Below are 18,474 nucleotides of genomic sequence, written 5' to 3' on the forward strand. Positions count from 1 at the left end.
TATTCTGCACGTCTTGAGTAGAAAACGTCGACGAGATCTGCTTACTCGTAACGAGAACTAGCTGCGACGCCCGAGCGATGATTTGGCCGTGCTAATTTAAATTTCAGGGTTAGCTCCCGGGGCAGCCCATGCCTGGTGCCAGATGTTGGCGCTGAGCGGCAGCAAGAGCGCCACTGCTGCAAGCTCTGTAGTGGCAGCTCGCGGTGGGTTTGGTGCACTTAGCGTACTGCCGTTACGGGACACCCACCCGCTATCGCGCTATCGCGCTATCACCCCAACCGCCCCCACTACGTCTCGCTGAACGCTGTAGCCACTGCCGCAGCCTCCAGGCACAAGCATCTCCGTCTGCGATGCAGCTCCACCGCGTGCTCGCCTCGAACAAGCCCAATTCATCAAGGTTGCTTCTGCCAAGAGGCCTCGTACGTGTGCGAGGCACAGGCACGGAGCGCCATGCCCAATCGTTCCACCGGACTCATGCGCCTGCGTCGAGAATACATGTATGGAACACTAAGCCGGAGCCCAATCGGGCCTGTGAACATCAAGCACCGGCTGCACCAACGACCAGAGAATCAACCCCAAGCACTGCAATTGGTGTGATAGGCACCTGGCCCCAAAACCGTCGTCGCCCAAGTACCTCGCAGCGCTGTTTTCGCCGCAGCAGTACCTCCGCGCCCCCCAGCTGGCGCACCACACTTTAGCATCTAATCTTAGTCGCATAAAGACCCGTAGACCGGCCCCTGGCTTGGACGTGTCGCGCCCCTGAAGGCGACGAGCAAAAAGATTCCCACCACCACCTCTTTGCCATCTCCAGCAAGCGAAATCAACTTCTTCCTCAGCGTGCGGGACGGCGTGTCTGTTCTCGAGGATCGCGAGCCTATTGTGTGCGCGCGCTGGCTGCTTCCCCTTGTTGAGCTTCATCTTTTGTCTCCAAGAAGTGCCCCTCCTTAACTTATTCTCTTTCTATCGCCTCTATTTTACTTCACCTTCAAAACCCCCCTTTGCCGTGACGGCCGAGTTACGGGACTTACACAAAAACGTTCGCAGCGCGAATTGATCCATTTATTTCTTTATCTCATCGGTTAAGCGAGTAAAGTGATTTGGCATCTTGGCAGGCTCAGTTGCTACGCCTGGACCCTCGCCTGAGATTCGGCACTGCTTTCTTCGTCTTCTTTCTTCTTTCTGTTCGCGGTGCCTTTGAACTACCCACCGCTTCTTAACAGCCTGGAACTAGATACTTATGCCTAACGGTTCTGTTCGTTGATAATATCACTGAAAATGCCTGGCATCTTCTCACGCCGCAAAAAGGACGGCAAGTCCAAGAAGAATGGACTCGACGACTCTGCAGATTTGGCCCTGCAGAAGCAGAAATGGGACGATGCTTGGTCCCGCAAGACGGTAGAGCCGGAGGAAGTTCGAGAGCTGCTGTGCGGCTGCACTGAAGAGCTCAAGAATCGAGGTATGGTATCAATCATCGCCCAGTCGTCATATAGCTCTCCATTCCATGGCTTGGGAGACCCGCTACGCATAACTGCAGACTAACAATATCGCTGTAGGCCTCGATCACCCATTCTTTCTGCTCCCGTTCCGACCGACGTCGAATCCGAGTGCTGTGCGCACCTTCATTCGAAACTTCTTCAGCCAGGACCCCCCGATTAGTGGCGAGCTACTGCTCCAAGAGTTGCGCATGACGGATCCTATGGTGTGTTTTTTGGTGTCTATGATTAGGGCGGAATACTTACATGGCATAGGTTATCTCGGGAGTGGCAAAGTGGTGCTGGAGCCGTCTCCAGGGAGGTCTAGTTGGCTGGGATGCGTATGAGTTATTCAAGGTTGGTGAACGAGGTATGTGATATTTTGCAGGCAACCAGTTGCGACCGCCAGCAGGTCTACATTCACGTAGTTACTGACTTTCGGAATCATCCCAGACTCAAACATGGCCCGCGATTCGTTCAAAACCTTTATCCCTCTCAGCGTTGAAAATGCTGCACGCCAACAGATTATCTTCGATTTCTTTAGCTTGATAGCAGCAGTGGCGGCGCATGGCAAGAACAACGGTTTCGGCGGGCGTAAGCTGTCTCGTATGGCTTCGTGGTGGACCTTTGAGCACAACGATACTGGCAATGGCTTCGATGGTGGCTATGGGTCTTGGCTAAGGTACGACAAAGTTTTTAACCCTGAGTATGAAGTGTAATACAGAACCATGCTAACTGCGCTTCCAGTGCCGCCGATGCTACTAGCCATCTCTTTTTCGCTTATCTGCGATCGCTTTCCCCTGAGCAAAACCCTACAGGAATCACCATGTTGCCTAGGTCGCTTCAAAAACTTCTCCAGGAGACTGAATACCCCCCGCAGAGGCCGGAGCTGCTCATGGTTAAGACCAAAAAGGTGGCCATGATTGTTGAGACAGTTTCTCCCACGCCATTTGCTTTGTTGCGGAGAGCAAACCACTTTCAATATCGCGACTCCGACAGAGAACTTCAGGAATTCTCCAGCCACGAAGACCCCGTGGAGGCGCTTACGGACGAATGCCAGCGAGTACTCAAAGCAATCTCGTCAGCTAACCAATCGCAAGTGTCTAGTATAAAGCACTCTACGGGCCTACGAGATGCCAGCTGGTCTAGATTCGAGGATATTGGATTCGCTAGCTCTCTGGAAGAGGAAGACGACGGCGAAGGAAGCGCTATACCGAACAGAAGAGTCCAACAGCTTAGGCAGTTCCAAGGCCTCCGCGGCAGCCCATTATCTGGCGGCAACGGCGTTGCACGCCCAACAACACCTTCATGGGCCGATTTCCTGTCAGTCGGCTTTGTCGACGACAACCAGTCAAGACCCAACTACCTTTTGCCGCCCGATAAGATTCTTCCACCTCTGTCGCCGGATGGCCGTCACAGTTCTCAATCCCATTATCCAAGACTTGAGAGCGAACGGGATGTCGAACCGGGAGAGCTTGCAAGTATTAGGGTTGTCGATCTGGATGATGCTTTTTGGTGGGTATGGATGAGCAGTCTTGCGCCAGAGGAGACCCCCGAGAGGAAGTCAGCTTTTGGCCGATGTGCTGTTATTGAAACGGAAATCCGTGGCAGCCGATGGCTTGTCATGGAAGAGATCATCGCAGGTGCGGCCCCTAGTGCTCAAGAAGGAGCGTATATTGCTGAAAAGAAGGGACTGTTCTCCTGGGGGAAACGCTCTAAAACTATCTCTAAACGCAAGAAGTCTCTTGATAAGAACCACGACAAGGGTGCAACGGCGAACGCGAACGATAGCAAGGCCAGCATTGGTCCAGATGCGCATGCCAAAATTCAAGCAAAAGCTGCGCAGCTGAGGGCTCAAAAAGACCGCGAAGAGGAGCAGCGTATGCAGGCTATTCCTCGTCGTGGTCGTACCGATGCTGAGCTGTTGACTGAAAAGACTAACAGTGTTTTCACCCTCCAGCCTTTGATTGTGGGTGAAGCTTCTTCGGCTATGAAATGGGTTAATAAATACGACAAGGGCACCATTAAGGATATTTATATGGCCCATGACGAAGCAGGTCGAGGAACAGCCTTTAGCCCTTCGCAATCCGAGCTTGTCGTCAACCAGGAACCCGCTGATGACGGTCTTCATTCTCCCTTGGTCCCTCCAAAGGACAATCACTTGACGCCAGCCGCCTCACCTTTACCTCATGGGCATTCTGCCTTATCCTTGGTCCCAGAAAACGTCTTGGAAGAGGCGCGATCGCGGTCCCCTCTTCCAGACAAGGCCGAAACTCCTGTACCTCCCGCGCATGAGCCTAGCCTGCCAACGCCACCCAAAGAAGAGACTGCTGCTCGAGTCATGTCGCCTACTTTTGATGGAAAAGCCTCTATGGATACTCCAAGGAGTCCCGAGCCGGCGAAGCAGCAAAAGACTAGTGGTTTCCGGAAGCTGTTTGGCCGCAAAAAACGCAACTCGAAGAATCTTGAAAATGTTACTACCGATCTGAATAAGATGCTTGAGCAGAATTCTAAGAAGTCTATTGAGCAGCCAATGGCCAGTCCTGCTGTTGTCTCGCCGCTCGAGCCAGAAACTCCTGTCGAAGCTGCACCTGCAGGAGAACCAATTTATGAGCCAATTTATGAGCAGCAGGCGGACGATAATGGAGCTCACGCTGATGCCCAAGACGAGGGTCCTGAACCTGAACATGACTTCTCAAGATTTGATCAAGGTCCTCTAGATGATGTACCGGCTTTTGTCCCGGACGAAGATGACGATGACGAGTTCGAAGATGCGGTCCCGCAGCCGGCTTCTCGTTCCGCTCGCCCTGAGCCGCCTCTCCACGAAGCCCCAGAGCCTCCTCGCCAGGCTCCTAAGTATAACTCGAAGCTACCTGTCAAGGAAGGTGGCCCAGCGGGCCCGGGTGGTAGCATACAGGACAGATGGGCCCAACTTCGCAAAGCGAGTGAGCGACCTGCTCCTCGCCAAGTGGAAGTTCCCTACGCGAAACCTACGAAGCCCACTGATGGCGATGAAACCAGTGGAGAAGAGAGTGAGTACTAATAGCTACGCCCCTTATAAATAGCAAATTCTAATTGTTTGCTTTTTAGCAATCGAGTCTCGAGTCGCACGTATCAAGGCTCGGGTTGCAGAGCTTACTAACAACATGGAAGGCACATCAGTGCCTCTCCGTAACTGAGGGACGGAGCTCAATTCAATCTAATACATCCAAAAACTTTTCTTCCTTTTGTCAATACTCTCCCAAACCTACAGCCTACCACAATTTGATCATTTGATACCACTTGCCGTTATATTCTTAACACACAACCAGAGACACGATGCTATGTGCAGCGTTTCATTTTTAATACTAGTCGATTCTTTCTCTCTTCATCACTCGATTTATTTCTTGCAAATTTTGTATGATACCACCGGAAAACTAAAAGGAAAGGTGTGGGGGATCTCAAAAATATGCCGGTGTGGGAAAAGACCTTATTTATTATTACCCAAAACGCCGCACACGGGTCCAACATCTTTATCTGAACGTTTGCAAAGAAAAAAAAAGAGAGGTCCACAAACGGTGTGCCGAGGAGGTCCAAGCATTTGGAATTTGCCTTTGATCTCCCCCCTCTTTCTCCTTTCTCTATGTCCTTTCTCCAATTCGGAATAAAACTGCCTGTCATATTTCTTTTCTTTGCTTTTCTTTTCTCAAGTTTTTCTTTTCTTCTCTTTGCAGAATTTTCTGTTTTTCTATTTGCGAGGGTAATCACATTGGAGGATTCCATGCGAAGATGGAATTTCACAAATGTTGTTTGATACATGCTCCTTTGAGGCTATTGACGCCTGATATATAGAGTCTGCAAATGCAAGTAGTACTACTCTCGCTTGATACAAACTTTGGCTGGTTCGTGATTCGTGATTCGTGATTCGTAACTCGTTTTTCTAAAATTTTGAAATGGACCGAGAACAGTGGTGGGCAGTGTAAGAATGTGCAACCCAATAAGTGAGCAGAAAGGAAGAAAGCGCATCATAAACAAGGTACGCCACAGGCTTATCAGCCTATGATATGAAGTGTCTCATTGTGTGTGTTTTTTTTTTTTGTCAAATCAATACCCGTGCTATAATGCTCTACTCCCAGACCAAACTCCCTTCGCCATGTCAGCGACCCAACAACTTCTATTTTCCCGAAGATATTTGAATCAACTTTCGCTCGATTATGAAGCTGCGGCGAATGTCGGGAAGCAGTCGGCCAGGCCCTTGCTGTGCTTGTTTTGAGCGTGCTCCAAAAGGCTAAATGAAGGCAGTAACAATTAGTTAATTGTCCAATCTGTACACAGTATGTAGCAAGACAGGGTGGTCGTACGCAGGAGCCTTTGTGGTTTTCAGGAACGTCGACTTGCAGATCTGGCATTGGATGTCCATGGCTTGCTGGTTCTATACGGAGTGGTCAGTCGCGGTTGAATAGCGAAACATGTTGTTAAGGGCTAAAACGTACAACTTTGAGCTGAGACTTGGCAGCACCCTTTCCCTCCTTTGCGTTGCGTTCACGCTTCTGCTGAGCTTTGGCGCCCTAGACAAGACATTTGCAAGTTAGAGATCGGCGGGAAACGGTGCAGCGCGGTGCAAGTTTGGCGGGAAGAGTGTCTTACGTTGCCCATTGTGGTGGATGAATGTGAAAATAAATCGCAAAATAAACGAAATCTGCCTGTAAAAGAGGATTGCCTGGGTATTATCGGCCGAAGTGTTTTCCGTGCACTTTTACAAAGAGATACAAAGAGAGGCAAAATAATCTCTTAAGCGGTGTCACGAAAGTTGAGGCGATACCGAATGGAGCCAAGATAGTGATAGGGCGAAATGCGATAAGCGCTTAAGAGGAAAATTTGCAGAGGCGCTCGGCATAATGGCGCGCAGTCAGGTGAGCGGGTAGAACTCCGAGGCGCAGAAGGCACTCTTGATATGTATCATGTAATTACACGATGAATGACGATGTGAAGCTGGCATCTTGCGAGGGCTTTGACGGTGACACTTTTTGGAAGACTTAACATGTGAAAATACTTGTAGTTAGTTGTTTTTTATTTTCTACTGATATTCTACTGTGATAGTTTTCACTATTGTACTACACCATACCTCTTACTAATCTACAGCCGCTACTGCTAGTATCTGTAGCTATTTTCTATGCATAACTCCGATGTATTGCAGGGTAAGTATATTTACTACCATGGCTTCAAGAGTGTAATGGCAAACATTGCAAAACAATTGAGGAGTATTGATTCCATATCATAATCATAGGTCCTTTTTTTTTTTTTTTTTTTTCCAAGTCTAGCTTCTATTTTCTTTCGCGGATTCGCTCGTCTTACTTTGTTCTGATCACTGAAATCAGCTTCAACACTCAAATGGTGATGCCGAATGATGAGCCTTCATAGAAGTTGTATAAATAAGATGGAGTCGTGATGAGCAATTGTCTTCATCTATACAACCAGGTTCGATAGTCTGCTCTTTGGAGCTAGTTCCCCAACTGTGTAAGATAGCTGCGGACTTATATATTTCGTTACCTAAAAACATGTGGTGAGAGTAATAAAGCTGCGCTCCTGTCTGGACTTAATGTAGTAGCCATGGCCATCTGACCAGACCATTGCAGGGCAATCGCCTGGTCTACCATCTGAGCTACTGTAGGCCTTCGTCGGTCGCATGCGGCTTTCCGTCTACATTGCTTCTAGCAACGCTATTTGGCGAAACTTCTGTTTCCAGGAGTCCACATCTGTATTCCACCATCTGTTGCAGAACCAGATGATTTGTGCTGTATTTGTAACGATAAGTCTTATATTGCTCATCAAGCAGATGATCAATGCCATTTCTGAGAAGAGTACTTGACAAGCCACCAAGCTCTTTATCAACCATGAGTGGGTTGTGTTCATCGGTTGTAGTCTCAAGTTTTGCAGCTGCCTAAAATTTTTAATGTCCATGAAGAGCACCTCGCTAGGGGTACACAGCAAACTTGTATTATGCTTCTAATCCATTACTTATTACTTATAGAAGGAGTTATGCATCGCATGATTCATGCAAGATGATAAGGCATCCATCGAGGCGTCATTTACGCTCATCGTACCTTCTTGTAGTTGATTTCAGTAATTAGAACGAAATAACATTAGTGAATATGTGCAAAGGCCTAGAAGTCAGGTCGGGGGGGTGCATATCCGTTAGGACTTCCAGCCAACACCTGGCTCACAAATCAGGCATAAAGAAAGGAAATCCAAGTATGTGGCACAAGTGACTTGTGGTTTAGTGACCCGTCATAACACTCTGTGTACTCTCGACATTTGGACGCCAGTGCCGGCATGTTATCTGCATAAATCTCCACGAGCTTTCATTACTTTTCATTGTTCTCCTGAGGACAGAATAGTTTGTAACCTATCAATAAGCTGGAGAGAGGTAGCACCGGTTCTGCAGACTCTTCTTTCTGGGGTTTAAGTACCGCGATATTTGGACAGTGTTATAATTTTAAGAGCATAAGATATACATTGCTCTTTGGCATCGTATTGCTTTAAAATGTCAATCATCATTGATGTATATCTTCCAAGGCGCTAAACGGAAATACGACTCAAGTAGTACTAAACAAATAACTGCACGTCAAAAGAAGCACAGCTCCCTCCCGTGCCATTAGCTGCCTAGTATTTGTAAATAAGGAAAATAATACTATTAGTCTTCAACTAGGGGAGAAAAACAACATCAGCTAGTACTCAGCACGTATAAGCGTATCTTAGAGAAACAAGATAATGCTGTCGCTCTGTACCGCATCTATGACTTTACAAGGAAGATTGCTTCACCCGATCTCGACGCAACGCAAGTCTTTCAGCAGGAGCAAGCGGGAGCTGAGTGAATTTTTTCTAAGGCCTTGTAGTTTTATCTTTGTTGCGTAGCAGTTTAAAAATTATTGCGATAGAAAAAAATTATCGCTGCGAGTTTCTTATTTTTAAGTATAAAATGGCGAGATGCAAAGCCTGGGGTTTAACCTGAAAGCTACACTATTGGGGCAGTATCTGAGTTGATTTTGTGTTAGTAGGTGTCAGTGGACTCAATTATAGGAGGATGACACTACGGAGCGCCGAGCCAAATTTTAATTTTCCGTTGCAAGAGATTCAACTCTCTTACATGTATGTTGCAACTCACTTCTCCGAGCACAAGACTTAAATTACCGTCGGTAAACTCAACTTTCAGTCTTAGAGGCATATTGCAAGAATCTAGAATCAACAAGGTTGATTCCCGATGGTGCCCGTACCGAGGATCTTGGCAATTACCCGCTAATTATAAACACCTACCTAATTGAGTAGCACCGTTGGTAATAGCTTGGCTTCCAGATGTGGTGGCTGATGCTTTCTGCTAACATGCACTCCTACAGCAGCACCCACCAGTACATGAGATTATTGAAATGACGTGAGTGCGCGTCGAAAGGCTTCCCTATCTACCAAGCAACGTAGAAAAAAAAAGAAGAAAGGGAAAAAAGCGAGGGGACAAAAAGGATAAAAATATTTGGAGGTGCCTGCTACAGCCCCGCCAACTTGTTGTCTTCAGTCCAGATAGATTCTGGAAGGAAACTGAGTCATTGCAGAGAAGCATACGAGAGTGCACGAGCGGTCCCGGGATAGATAGCTACATGTAGCTACCTATGCACTCTGCATACCCAAAGACCCAAAGTAACAAGAACAGTAATAAGCTTAGAATGCAGTCTTTTCTTGTAAGCATATACAGCTCTGGCATGGCTTTTGTTGTTTACTATACCCTGGCCGAGACAGGAAGTTGAGCTGAAAAGGACCGGAAGCTCCGCAGCCGACAGGCTAGGGTTCCCTGACAAGTCGTGTTGCGTTTATACGGGCTGCTCGTGTTTGACGCGATCTAACTACTAAGTATAGCCTGAGGGCGCGCGGGCTTGCATTAGTAACTGACCACTGGCTCGTGCCGAATGATACTTTATATAGTAAGTTAACTTTATTCTGATGCTTACCTCCTAAGCTACACTGTGGTTTTCCACCAATGGCAGGGGCATATCCTTTGCTTGATTAGGCATTTTCCCTCGTCGTCTCTTAGCCTCGCACGATTGTACAAGTATCAGTAATGTCCGCTGTTCCCCGTATGAGTCCTGTGATCCACCGGCGGCCAATCATGGCTTGGCAGGAGCTTGTCATGAACGCATCTTACCATCAAACGGGCGGTCGGCAACACACTAGACTGTCTGCTGGGGCTGGATGGATAATCCGTTATCCAATTCATGTAGACACTTCGAATATCAGCACTTCCTTGTATACTGTATGTCGATACCAGACGAGCTAGATATAGTGCGATCATTGAGTGCTCATCTTGCCTGCCAACGAAGTAATGGAGCGTTGCGTTGCTAGATGTGGAGACGTTCACTTGGCAGGGATCAAAAACCTTGAGAAGATTCTGAAATGGAAACTTCACGTCAGCTGTTTTAAGAGAGTTGCCTGCAGAACTGCTCAGGCTGTCATAGGCACTTGGAGTCGCTCTTGGTCTTTGACACCCGGTATCTGCTGTAGGTGGGATTTCAACTATCCAACTTCCATAAAATCCCTAGCATGGTTGGAAATCTCACCTCTTTAACGATCTACTAGTAGTATAGCCTAACTTTCCTGTTGCTTGTCTTGGTGGAGTTAATGCATTAACTACTATTGGTGTTCTGCTGGTTACAATTGGATATTCGGGCGGTGGCTTTCCCGACCCCTGACGTACCAAGCTTTCACTATTCCTTCTGGAGAAATTCTAGCCGCATATTTTGCTGCCTCTCTCTGAACGGCAACGTAGGAATATCTATGTAGATCCGGACCGAATGGAGAGTAGGTCTGGGGGGTTTGTATCCAGACCCTGTAGGCTGACCAGTCGACTCTTTCCGGGAAACGAAGGTATGCTAGTGACAGATATTCGGAGCTTTCCGCTGCCAATGGGAAAATGCCCCAGGAGCTATAAAGACCCGCGCGCCTCTCTACCTAATCGGCTCACTTACTGACCGTTCTTCTTTATCCCAAAGTGGCGAGCCTCTAACCTCAACGCTGTAGATCATTGATTGGCAACATGTTGAAGCTCACGGCGCTTGTTGCGCTCCTGCTGAGCGCGGCGTCTGCAACGCCAACCCCCAGCTCCCCTGCTGAGGGTGAAGGCCTTACCAAGCGCGCTACCAGCTTCTATTATCCTAACATGGATCATGTCAACGCGCCTCGTGGATTCGCTCCTGATCTCGACGGTAACTTCAACTATCAAGTGTACCAGACGGTCAACCCAGGAGATGGAGCTTCTCTTCAGAAAGCCATCACTAGTGATGGCAGTGGCTCTCGCCACCAGAAATGGTTTGCATCACAGCCTAGAGTATGGTTTTTCTCTCTCATGTTTACGACTCGAGTATACTGGATGGCTAACCAAGTCGGCAACTAGGTGGTGTATATTCCTCCCGGAACATACACTCTTTCTAAGACGGTGTACCTCAACACCGATACTGTGTTGATGGGCGATCCTACAAACCCACCTATCATCAAGGCCGCTGCTGGCTTCTCTGGTGATCAAACTCTCATCAGTGGCCAAGATCCTGGCACTGGCATCAATGGAGAGCTTTCTTTTGCAGTGAGTCTCAAGAATTTGATTCTTGATACAACGGCTATTCCTGGAGGCAACTCATTCACTGCTCTCTGGTGGGGCGTTGCTCAAGCTGCTCAGCTCCAGAATGTGAAGATCACCATGGCATCTTCCCAAAATGGCAATGGACATTCTGGTATTGTGATGGGCAGAGGCTCTACCCTCGGCGTGTCTGATGTTCGCATTGAGCGCGGCCAGAATGGAATTTTAATCAATGGCCACCAGCAAGCTGCTTTCCACAACATCTACTTCTTCCAAAACACCGTTGGAGCGCTCATCACCGGGGGTAGCACCTTCAGCTTCTTTGCCCCCACTTTTGACACTTGCGGAACTGGCATCAGCGTCACCGGCGGCTCTCCTTGGGTTGCTCTTATTGACGGCAAGTCTGTCAACTCCGGTGTGACTTTCTCGACTACCGTCTTCCCCTCTTTTGTCATCGAGAACTTGACCAAAGATACTAGCTCCCCCATTGTCGTTCTTCGGGGTACTACTGCATTGGCTGCTACCAACCATGTAAACACATACTCTTACGCCAACACAGTCGGCGGAAATCCCATTTACGGCCCAGTCCAGTCCACCAACCAGCGTCCTGCTGCCCTCGCCCCTGGAGGTAACTACCCATATGTTGCTCCTCCCAACTTTGCCAGCAACACTGTTTCGGATTTCATCAATGTAAAGGATCCCAACCAGAACGGTGGCCGCACAGTTCTGGGTGACAACACCATTGACGAATCTGGCACTCTCAATGCTATCTTGCAACTTGCCGCCAACCAGAACAAGATTGCTTACTTCCCCTTTGGCAAGTATCGTGTCGACTCTACGCTCTTCATTCCTCCGGGATCGCGCATCGTCGGTGAGGGTTGGGCTACTATTACCGGTAACGGCAACTTCTTCAAGAATGAGAACAGTCCTCAGCCTGTCGTCTCAGTTGGTCGTGCTGGCGATGTTGGTGTTGCTCAGATTCAAGACATGCGATTCACCGTCAACGATGTCCTCCCGGGAGCCATTGTAGTTCAGTTCAACATGGCTGGTAACAAGCCTGGAGATGTAGCCCTGTGGAACAGTTTGGTCACTGTAGGCGGAACCAGAGGCGCTACTGCTTTGGCCAACGCCTGTACGAGCACATCAAACCAGTGTAAGGGGGCCTATCTGGGCATGCACTTCACCAAGAACTCATCTGCCTATGTCCAGAACGTCTGGAACTGGATTGCGGACCACATTGCCGAGAACTTTAGTGGCGGTACTTCTATTGCAGGAAAGGGAGGTGTTTTGGTGGAAAGCACCAAGGCAACTTGGCTGTATGCCTTGGGAAGTGAGCATTGGTGGCTGTACCAGCTCAACTTGCACAACGCCAACAACGTTGTTGTCTCTTTACTCCAGTCCGAGACCAACTATGACCAGGGTGCCAACACCCCACAGATCCCCCCCGCACCCTGGGTAGCCAACGTCAACACTTTTGGAGACCCGGACTTCTCGTGGTGCGATGGAAACAATAAGGTCTGCAGAATGGGCTATGCCAACTTCATCAACGGAGGTTCAAACATTTATACGTATGCCTCTGCCTCGTGGACTTTCTTTAGCGGCCCTGGCATCTCATGTGATGACTTCTCGTGTCAGCGTAAGTTCTGCTACATGTATAATTACCCATTCAGTTCAAGTACCATCACTAACATAAAATAATACAGAGGCCGTACACTGGGTTGCTAACACCCCCTCCAACCTCCAGGCCTTTGGACTGTGTTCCAGAGGTGCTGTAAACACTTTAAGAGCAGGAAATGGCCAGTTGATCAACACCCAGAACGGCTTCACTGGATCCTGGGGTGGAAATGGTGGTGATGTTGGTCGTTACACTCCCTAAAGCTCTAACCTTGAGCGTATTGGACGTTTTGACTAAGTAAAAGTAAAAGGAAAAAGGCTACTCGCCTTGTATATAAATATTTCAGTGTAGATATTATTATTAAGTACTACCTATTTGCCTATAAAACGGTACAGGTCGTGGGGATCGGCGTGGAACTATGACCTTTACTTGCGCTCTCCGACAACTGCACATAGAGATTCACGGCGAATGGGTACCAAATCACAACAAACCCCCTTCATAAAAGCTCTTATCATCCTCATGTATGCGCATGTAAAGAAGTGAATAGTATATCTAGATAAAATATCTAGCATGTCTTGGATTGGTAACTGCTTGCGTCCATTTTTAAGAGCTTGAAATAAACTGATAGCAATTGTGTTGACTCGATCCAGATTGGTCGATTTTGCAGGTCTTTTGTGACGACTCTGAAAAGTCAGGTTTGTAACAGTCGCTGCAACCTCTAAACACGCCCGGTATACCACAATGCCCTTAATAAGCGAAAGGTAAGACGGAGAGATATTTCAAATTTTCAACGCAGCCATCTTGTTCGTCTTTCAAGCTGAGAATAGCTGATCCGGAGCAGGAGTCAGTGTTATAAAAAGCGATCCCAACATGACCAGTCGAACCTCGCTCAGAAATCTGCCAAGAAGAAGACGCATGATTCCCAAAGGCATTCATTGAGCCACGAATATATCCACTACTATACAGGCTTTGACAAGCAAGGTTAACCCATTCCTGTGCAGTGTTTGGACACTCCTGCGGTATTGTGCGCCCAATTCCTAAGAACCAATGATTAGAAGAGGCACTTTTAGATAGCCTTTGCAACTTTTCTGGATTGCCTGAGGCGTTCCGGAATGGCTCGGGAAAATGTGAAACATGGACCCATTTTGGAGAATGAGTCCCATTTCAAGTTGTTATAACCCAAGACGTGTTATAAGCGAGATTATAAGAACCTAAGTCATGATCTATAGTTATGTCCAAGTCAAGAGATGGACTCGGAGCGGATTCAATGAGAGCAAAGCCAATGGCAACTTTGCTGCTAGAGGGCTTAGATATAACCCCCAGGGGACCCAAAGACTGGGAGAGCGAAAGAAAATGCCGAAATGGCCGTAAATGCGTTGGATAACATTGTTTCATTACGATTATTAGACTACTAATCAAAGAGTTAAATAGTACAAGAACACGTACCAGGTGAATTCAGCGTTGATGCTAGTTGTTATGTATATAATTTAAAGTGGATTTACTTTAATATTATAATCGAAAACGAAAAGGGTTTATTGACACACTGTCTGAGTTGAGATGATATTAGAGGAAGAGAAGAGATATTTATAGGCATTTTCTGATACTTTATACCGATTTTGTTTAGTTTGATGTATATATCTATAACAAGAGATCGGACAAGATTTTATAATCATCGAATTGCTGTGAATACGAGAAATCCAATAAACTAATCTCTCTTAGGGCAAGCATTCATAGAGAAAAAGAGCAAGACTATATTAAAAAGGGCATTAAGCGATAAGGTATTAAAGAAAGCCAGAGAGGTTAATTTACCGGGTTTGGTAGTATTATTTTCCATGTGAGCTAGTTCACTGCAGCATAAATATAGTTTTAATAATTATAAGAATTATAGGTTTGCATAGAACACTTGCTTAATCTATCTCCCCAAATGGAAAATACTTGCTTACTCGCTTTAGTTATTAAATCGCAGACATTTTTACTTTTAATATACTTTTTATACTGAGTTACGTGATATATCCGAGTTAATGTAGGGAGATGCTGACTGTTGTTACGTAACGACCCCGAGTTCGAGATGTAAATACTGTTCTTATTAGATACTCAAGCCGTATAGGATAATCCAACAGGCAGTTACTACTTGCTCGCTGTCATTAAGATTATGGGCGACGTCTAGTAATACAAATACGGAAAAATAGGATGAGAAGGGAGTGAGGAAACAAATGATAAAAGCTTGTATAATAAATAGCATTGGTAGTAAGAAGTGCTGTTACACTGGATAACCAGTGTCCTCATAATCTTCTTGTACTGACAGACTAAAGATTAAGCTTCTGAGAGAAATCGGCTGTTTGCTTTTTTCCACCAGAAGACGATCTACATCTCACCACACTGGGCGATGGTAACATCCATATTTGGCACATCCTTTCCTCGGTAGCCCGTCTTCGTCGCCTCCATCTTTTTCACAACGTCCATGCCGTCGACAACTTTACCAAAGACGACGTGCTTGCCGTCTAGGAAGGGCGTGGGAACTGTAGTGATGAAGAACTGGGAGCCGTTGGTGTTGGGGCCAGCATTCTGGCTACAGTATCAGCAAATCTTCTACAGCAAATAGCCAAGCACGAATCTGTAAGGGCACAGACTTACCGCCATTGACAGGAGGCCAGGTTGGTCGTGCTTCAGGTTGAAGTTCTCGTCATCGAATGACTTGTAGCCCCAGATACAGGTAGATCCAGATCCATCCCCCTTCAAGAAATCTCCACCTTGGCACATGAAGTTTGGAATCTGAAGGTGATAGTGAGCATTTGAGATTTGCGGCCGGAGGGAGTATAGGAGCTGAGGTACTTACGATTCTGTGGAATTTAGATCCCTTGTATCCCTGGGGACGGCCCCCAGAATCTTTGGATTCGCCCGTACAAAACTGTCGAAAGTTCTCTGCGGTTTTGGGAACGACATCCTTGAAGAGCTCAAATGTGATGCGGCCGAGGGGTTCGCCTAGGTAGAGCAGTCTGTTAGCATCTGCACGCAATTCTCATGACGTTCCAATGCTTCACGCTCAAATGGTCGTCGTCATCAGCGATTCGACGTACCTCCCAGCGTAATGTCGAAGAAGACACTGATTAGATCTTGATTAGCCCATCATTCTCAGATTGAAATATTCGTTGGATCTAGAAGCTACGACCCAACGCTCCCGGCATAGCAAAGCTCCATGAGAAATGCAGGCTGATTGTGTGGACGTACAGTGGATTGCCCGACGCCGGCAATTGAGTAGGCGGCATCGCGTATGTTTGATGAAATCGAGAGCTGAGTTATAGTATGTTGATTAATTCTTTAGAAAGTATCCTGAATCTTCTCTTTTAATCGCAGTCTAGGGCTGTATGTGTGATCTTCGTGTCGGGTTGTTGATATGAGCGAAGGAGGGAATCTCATCAATGGTTGACGAAGCGCACTGTGATAAAAACGGCGAACTAACCCCACTAAGCCGTATTGTGCCAATGCTTGCATGCCCAAATCTCGGTCAATAGCGCCGTGTAATTTCACATGGACAGAAAATAAGATAATCATTGGAATATTTACCAGTTAGTATGTATTTTATAATATTTATCTAAATTCCCTTTTTTATAGCTTGCTGAGTGATTGAACCCTCATACCAGCCGCAACCTCTTATCCGCACTGTATGGACCCACATGTATACTCTTCTCACAAGAGCTTCTAAATCTCCGGAATAACAGCCTCTTCTGCAGACACTCCAGCCTTCCACCTGAAAGTAGACGCAACGTGCTCGGGAGGAGGTCCAGACTGGCCGGGTTTCCGGTAAAAGTTCTCACGATAAGTGCCGGCGGGAACGGCATAATCGTCCCAGAAGAGTCCGCGCTTCTTCAGCTCAGGCAGCAAAAGCTCGACAATGTCTTTGAAAGATTGAGGGAAGAGGGTGTAAGCCTGCACGATGACGAGTTAGTAAGCTATAAAAAAGTCTCGCTATTCAATCTTCATGATGCACTGACAAAGTTGAAGCCGTCAATATCGGCCTCGTTGATCCAAGTCTCGAGTCCATCGGCAACCTGTGAAGGCGTGCCTACGAGAGCAGGGCCATTGCCGCCTATGCTAACGTGCTCGGCGATGGTATGCTTGGTCCATTTGGAGGTGCCAGGAGAGAATCTGGCGTAACCTTCAACAGTGGATCTGTTGGAGTCTTAGTATTAGAACTGCACAAACAAGAAGAGGGTGGATGCAAATGGAAGAAGAGTCACTCACTTCACTGCATTGCTTTCAACTTCTCGCAGCTCTTCGTCATCGCCGTATTTGCTGAGATCCATGCCGGTCCAGCCACCAAAGAGAGCAAGAGCTCCTTCGTGTGAGGCATACTGCTTATAGTCTGCCAGCTTGGCCTGGGCCTCTTCCTCAGTCTTACCAAGGATAGGGCAAACAAGTGCAAGGACCTTGATGTTACTGGGATCACGGCCAAACTGTGTTTTGGCCAACTCTCTAATCTCTGCGATGCTCTTGGCGCACACCTGCGGGGCGTGGGCAGAAACAAAGATGACTTCGGCATGCTGAGCAGCGAACACCTTACCAGCCCGAGAAGTGCCAGCCTGGATCAACAGGGGTGTTCTCTGGGGGCTAGGCGAACAGATGTGAGGGCCGGGGACTGTGAAAAACTTGCCGTTGTGATTGATCTTACGAACGCGGTCAGGGTGAGTATAAACACCTGTTTCTTTATTAAGCTCAATAGCATCATCTCTCCATGACGACTCAAAGAGCTTATACATCACTTTGATGTATTCCTCAGCTTGAGCGTATCGGTCATCGTGCTATGACTGAGTCAGCATATATCGATACTGCAGCCTTGCATTAGCTATTGCGACATCACTGACCTGGGGTTGCTGGGCTAGGCCCATGTTCTTAGCTGCAGAGTCCAGGTAGCTGGTAACGATCTACGATTAACGTTAGCATGCCCCTTGTCGGCCGCATTGCGTCAAGTCAGATCTCTCGAACTTACGTTCCATCCAATTCTGTCAGGGCTGTCAGTTGCATATCTAATGACTGACATCACTTTGGAAGAGATGCTTACCGTCCATTGCTGAGGTGATCAAGGGTGGAAAGTCTTCGAGCCAAGTGGTAGGGCTGTTCATAAGTCGTCGAGACAGTAACGCCAAAACCAATGCTCTTCGTCACTGCGGCCATGGCAGAGATTATAGCAAGGGGCTCATGTACAGGCCATTGGGCACCCGAGATGATAGCCGGATCTAGCGAACCTGAGTAGACATCATAACCACCTACATAACGGCACTAGGTTAGAATATCTATAATATACTTCCGATCACCCTGCATGAGATTGGCCTCGATTCATCTGGTAAACCTTACCCAACACATCGGCAATGAAGATTCCGTGGAACTTGGCCTCTTCTAGAAGTTTGGCCAACTCTGTCCAATGGTCTATCTGATTGAAGCGCGAGGACTGGTCGTCAGGATGGCGCCAGAGCCCGGGAGACTGGTGACCACTGCCTGCAGCCCACCAATTGCGGCAGTCAGTGCTCTGCAATATTAGCAAGGGGTATGGTATTATTGAACGCACACATTTCTACAAAGGCATTGAGCACCAAGCTCTTCTTTTTTCCGGTTTGTGAACTCATGGCTGCAAAATGGTGTATACCCTCAACAAGATGATGTGCTTGATTGTTCCTGGCTGCTATTCGAGGAGAGACACTTATTGAAGCAGCTCACACGCATGCTATCTCATACTGCTTAGTTATATTGCCGCGATATCACACGCATACTAAACGACCCTCTAAATCCCATGTCCG

The 18,474-nt window shown here is 47.4% G+C and overlaps 6 protein-coding genes across 6 annotated transcripts; 2 read left to right on the forward strand and 4 right to left on the reverse strand.

Annotated features, from left to right (window-relative positions):
- The first annotated feature begins 433 nt into the window (after nt 1-433).
- TrAFT101_005731 (uncharacterized protein) lies at nt 434-5,334 on the forward strand. The gene is made up of 6 exons (XM_024909822.2): nt 434-1,456; nt 1,554-1,699; nt 1,749-1,842; nt 1,926-2,154; nt 2,220-4,504; nt 4,563-5,334. The coding sequence occupies exons 1-6, from the start codon at nt 1,276-1,278 to the stop codon at nt 4,649-4,651; spliced, it is 3,024 nt and encodes a 1,007-aa protein (XP_024760228.1). The 5' UTR covers nt 434-1,275; the 3' UTR covers nt 4,652-5,334.
- TrAFT101_005732 (uncharacterized protein) lies at nt 4,794-5,270 on the reverse strand (the record flags this gene model as incomplete). Its single annotated transcript, XM_024906535.2, has 1 exon — nt 4,794-5,270. The coding sequence occupies one exon, from the start codon at nt 5,268-5,270 to the stop codon at nt 4,794-4,796; it is 477 nt and encodes a 158-aa protein (XP_024760229.1).
- A 329-nt stretch (nt 5,335-5,663) lies between the features above and the next one.
- Nucleotides 5,664-6,107, reverse strand: TrAFT101_005733 (uncharacterized protein; the record flags this gene model as incomplete). Its single annotated transcript, XM_024903906.1, has 4 exons — nt 5,664-5,739; nt 5,813-5,883; nt 5,945-6,019; nt 6,099-6,107. The coding sequence occupies 4 exons, from the start codon at nt 6,105-6,107 to the stop codon at nt 5,664-5,666; spliced, it is 231 nt and encodes a 76-aa protein (XP_024760230.1).
- A 4,389-nt stretch (nt 6,108-10,496) lies between these two features.
- Nucleotides 10,497-12,966, forward strand: TrAFT101_005734 (uncharacterized protein). Its single transcript, XM_024901914.2, has 3 exons — nt 10,497-10,821; nt 10,888-12,703; nt 12,771-12,966. Exons 1-3 carry the CDS (start codon nt 10,531-10,533, stop codon nt 12,941-12,943), a joined length of 2,280 nt encoding a protein of 759 aa, XP_024760231.1. The 5' UTR covers nt 10,497-10,530; the 3' UTR covers nt 12,944-12,966.
- Nucleotides 12,967-14,905: 1,939 nt separating this feature from the next.
- CYP3 (Peptidyl-prolyl cis-trans isomerase H) lies at nt 14,906-16,074 on the reverse strand. Its single transcript, XM_024909823.2, has 5 exons — nt 15,911-16,074; nt 15,760-15,785; nt 15,519-15,664; nt 15,317-15,454; nt 14,906-15,247 (listed from the first exon to the last, which is right to left on the reverse strand). Exons 1-5 carry the CDS (start codon nt 15,946-15,948, stop codon nt 15,047-15,049), a joined length of 549 nt encoding a protein of 182 aa, XP_024760232.1. The 5' UTR covers nt 15,949-16,074; the 3' UTR covers nt 14,906-15,046.
- A 209-nt stretch (nt 16,075-16,283) lies between these two features.
- Nucleotides 16,284-18,303, reverse strand: TrAFT101_005736 (uncharacterized protein; the record flags this gene model as incomplete). The annotated part of the gene is made up of 8 exons (XM_024905229.2): nt 16,284-16,609; nt 16,675-16,852; nt 16,925-17,481; nt 17,545-17,604; nt 17,670-17,682; nt 17,742-17,946; nt 18,035-18,175; nt 18,246-18,303. The coding sequence occupies 8 exons, from the start codon at nt 18,301-18,303 to the stop codon at nt 16,382-16,384; spliced, it is 1,440 nt and encodes a 479-aa protein (XP_024760233.1). The 3' UTR covers nt 16,284-16,381.
- Nucleotides 18,304-18,474: the final 171 nt, after the last annotated feature.

This window comes from Trichoderma asperellum, chromosome 3, assembly GCF_020647865.1.
Source record: "Trichoderma asperellum chromosome 3, complete sequence".
NCBI classification, from domain to species: domain Eukaryota; kingdom Fungi; phylum Ascomycota; class Sordariomycetes; order Hypocreales; family Hypocreaceae; genus Trichoderma; species Trichoderma asperellum.

Excerpts from the sequence above, each read along its gene's own strand:
- TrAFT101_005731 (XM_024909822.2), top strand. The coding sequence starts at position 1,276 with ATGCCTGGCATCTTCTCACGCCGCAAAAAGGACGGCAAGTCCAAGAAG. Across the intron at positions 1,457-1,553 it reads TGAAGAGCTCAAGAATCGAG|GCCTCGATCACCCATTCTTT; the intron begins GTATGGTATCAA and ends ATATCGCTGTAG. Across the intron at positions 2,155-2,219 it reads GGCTATGGGTCTTGGCTAAG|TGCCGCCGATGCTACTAGCC; the intron begins GTACGACAAAGT and ends CTGCGCTTCCAG.
- TrAFT101_005734 (XM_024901914.2), top strand. The coding sequence starts at position 10,531 with ATGTTGAAGCTCACGGCGCTTGTTGCGCTCCTGCTGAGCGCGGCGTCT. Across the intron at positions 10,822-10,887 it reads GGTTTGCATCACAGCCTAGA|GTGGTGTATATTCCTCCCGG; the intron begins GTATGGTTTTTC and ends GTCGGCAACTAG. Across the intron at positions 12,704-12,770 it reads TGATGACTTCTCGTGTCAGC|AGGCCGTACACTGGGTTGCT; the intron begins GTAAGTTCTGCT and ends AAAATAATACAG.
- CYP3 (XM_024909823.2), bottom strand. The coding sequence starts at position 15,948 with ATGCCGCCTACTCAATTGCCGGCGTCGGGCAATCCACT. Across the intron at positions 15,786-15,910 it reads CCGGCGTCGGGCAATCCACT|TGTCTTCTTCGACATTACGC; the intron begins GTACGTCCACAC and ends AGATCTAATCAG. Across the intron at positions 15,455-15,518 it reads GATCTAAATTCCACAGAATC|ATTCCAAACTTCATGTGCCA; the intron begins GTAAGTACCTCA and ends TATCACCTTCAG.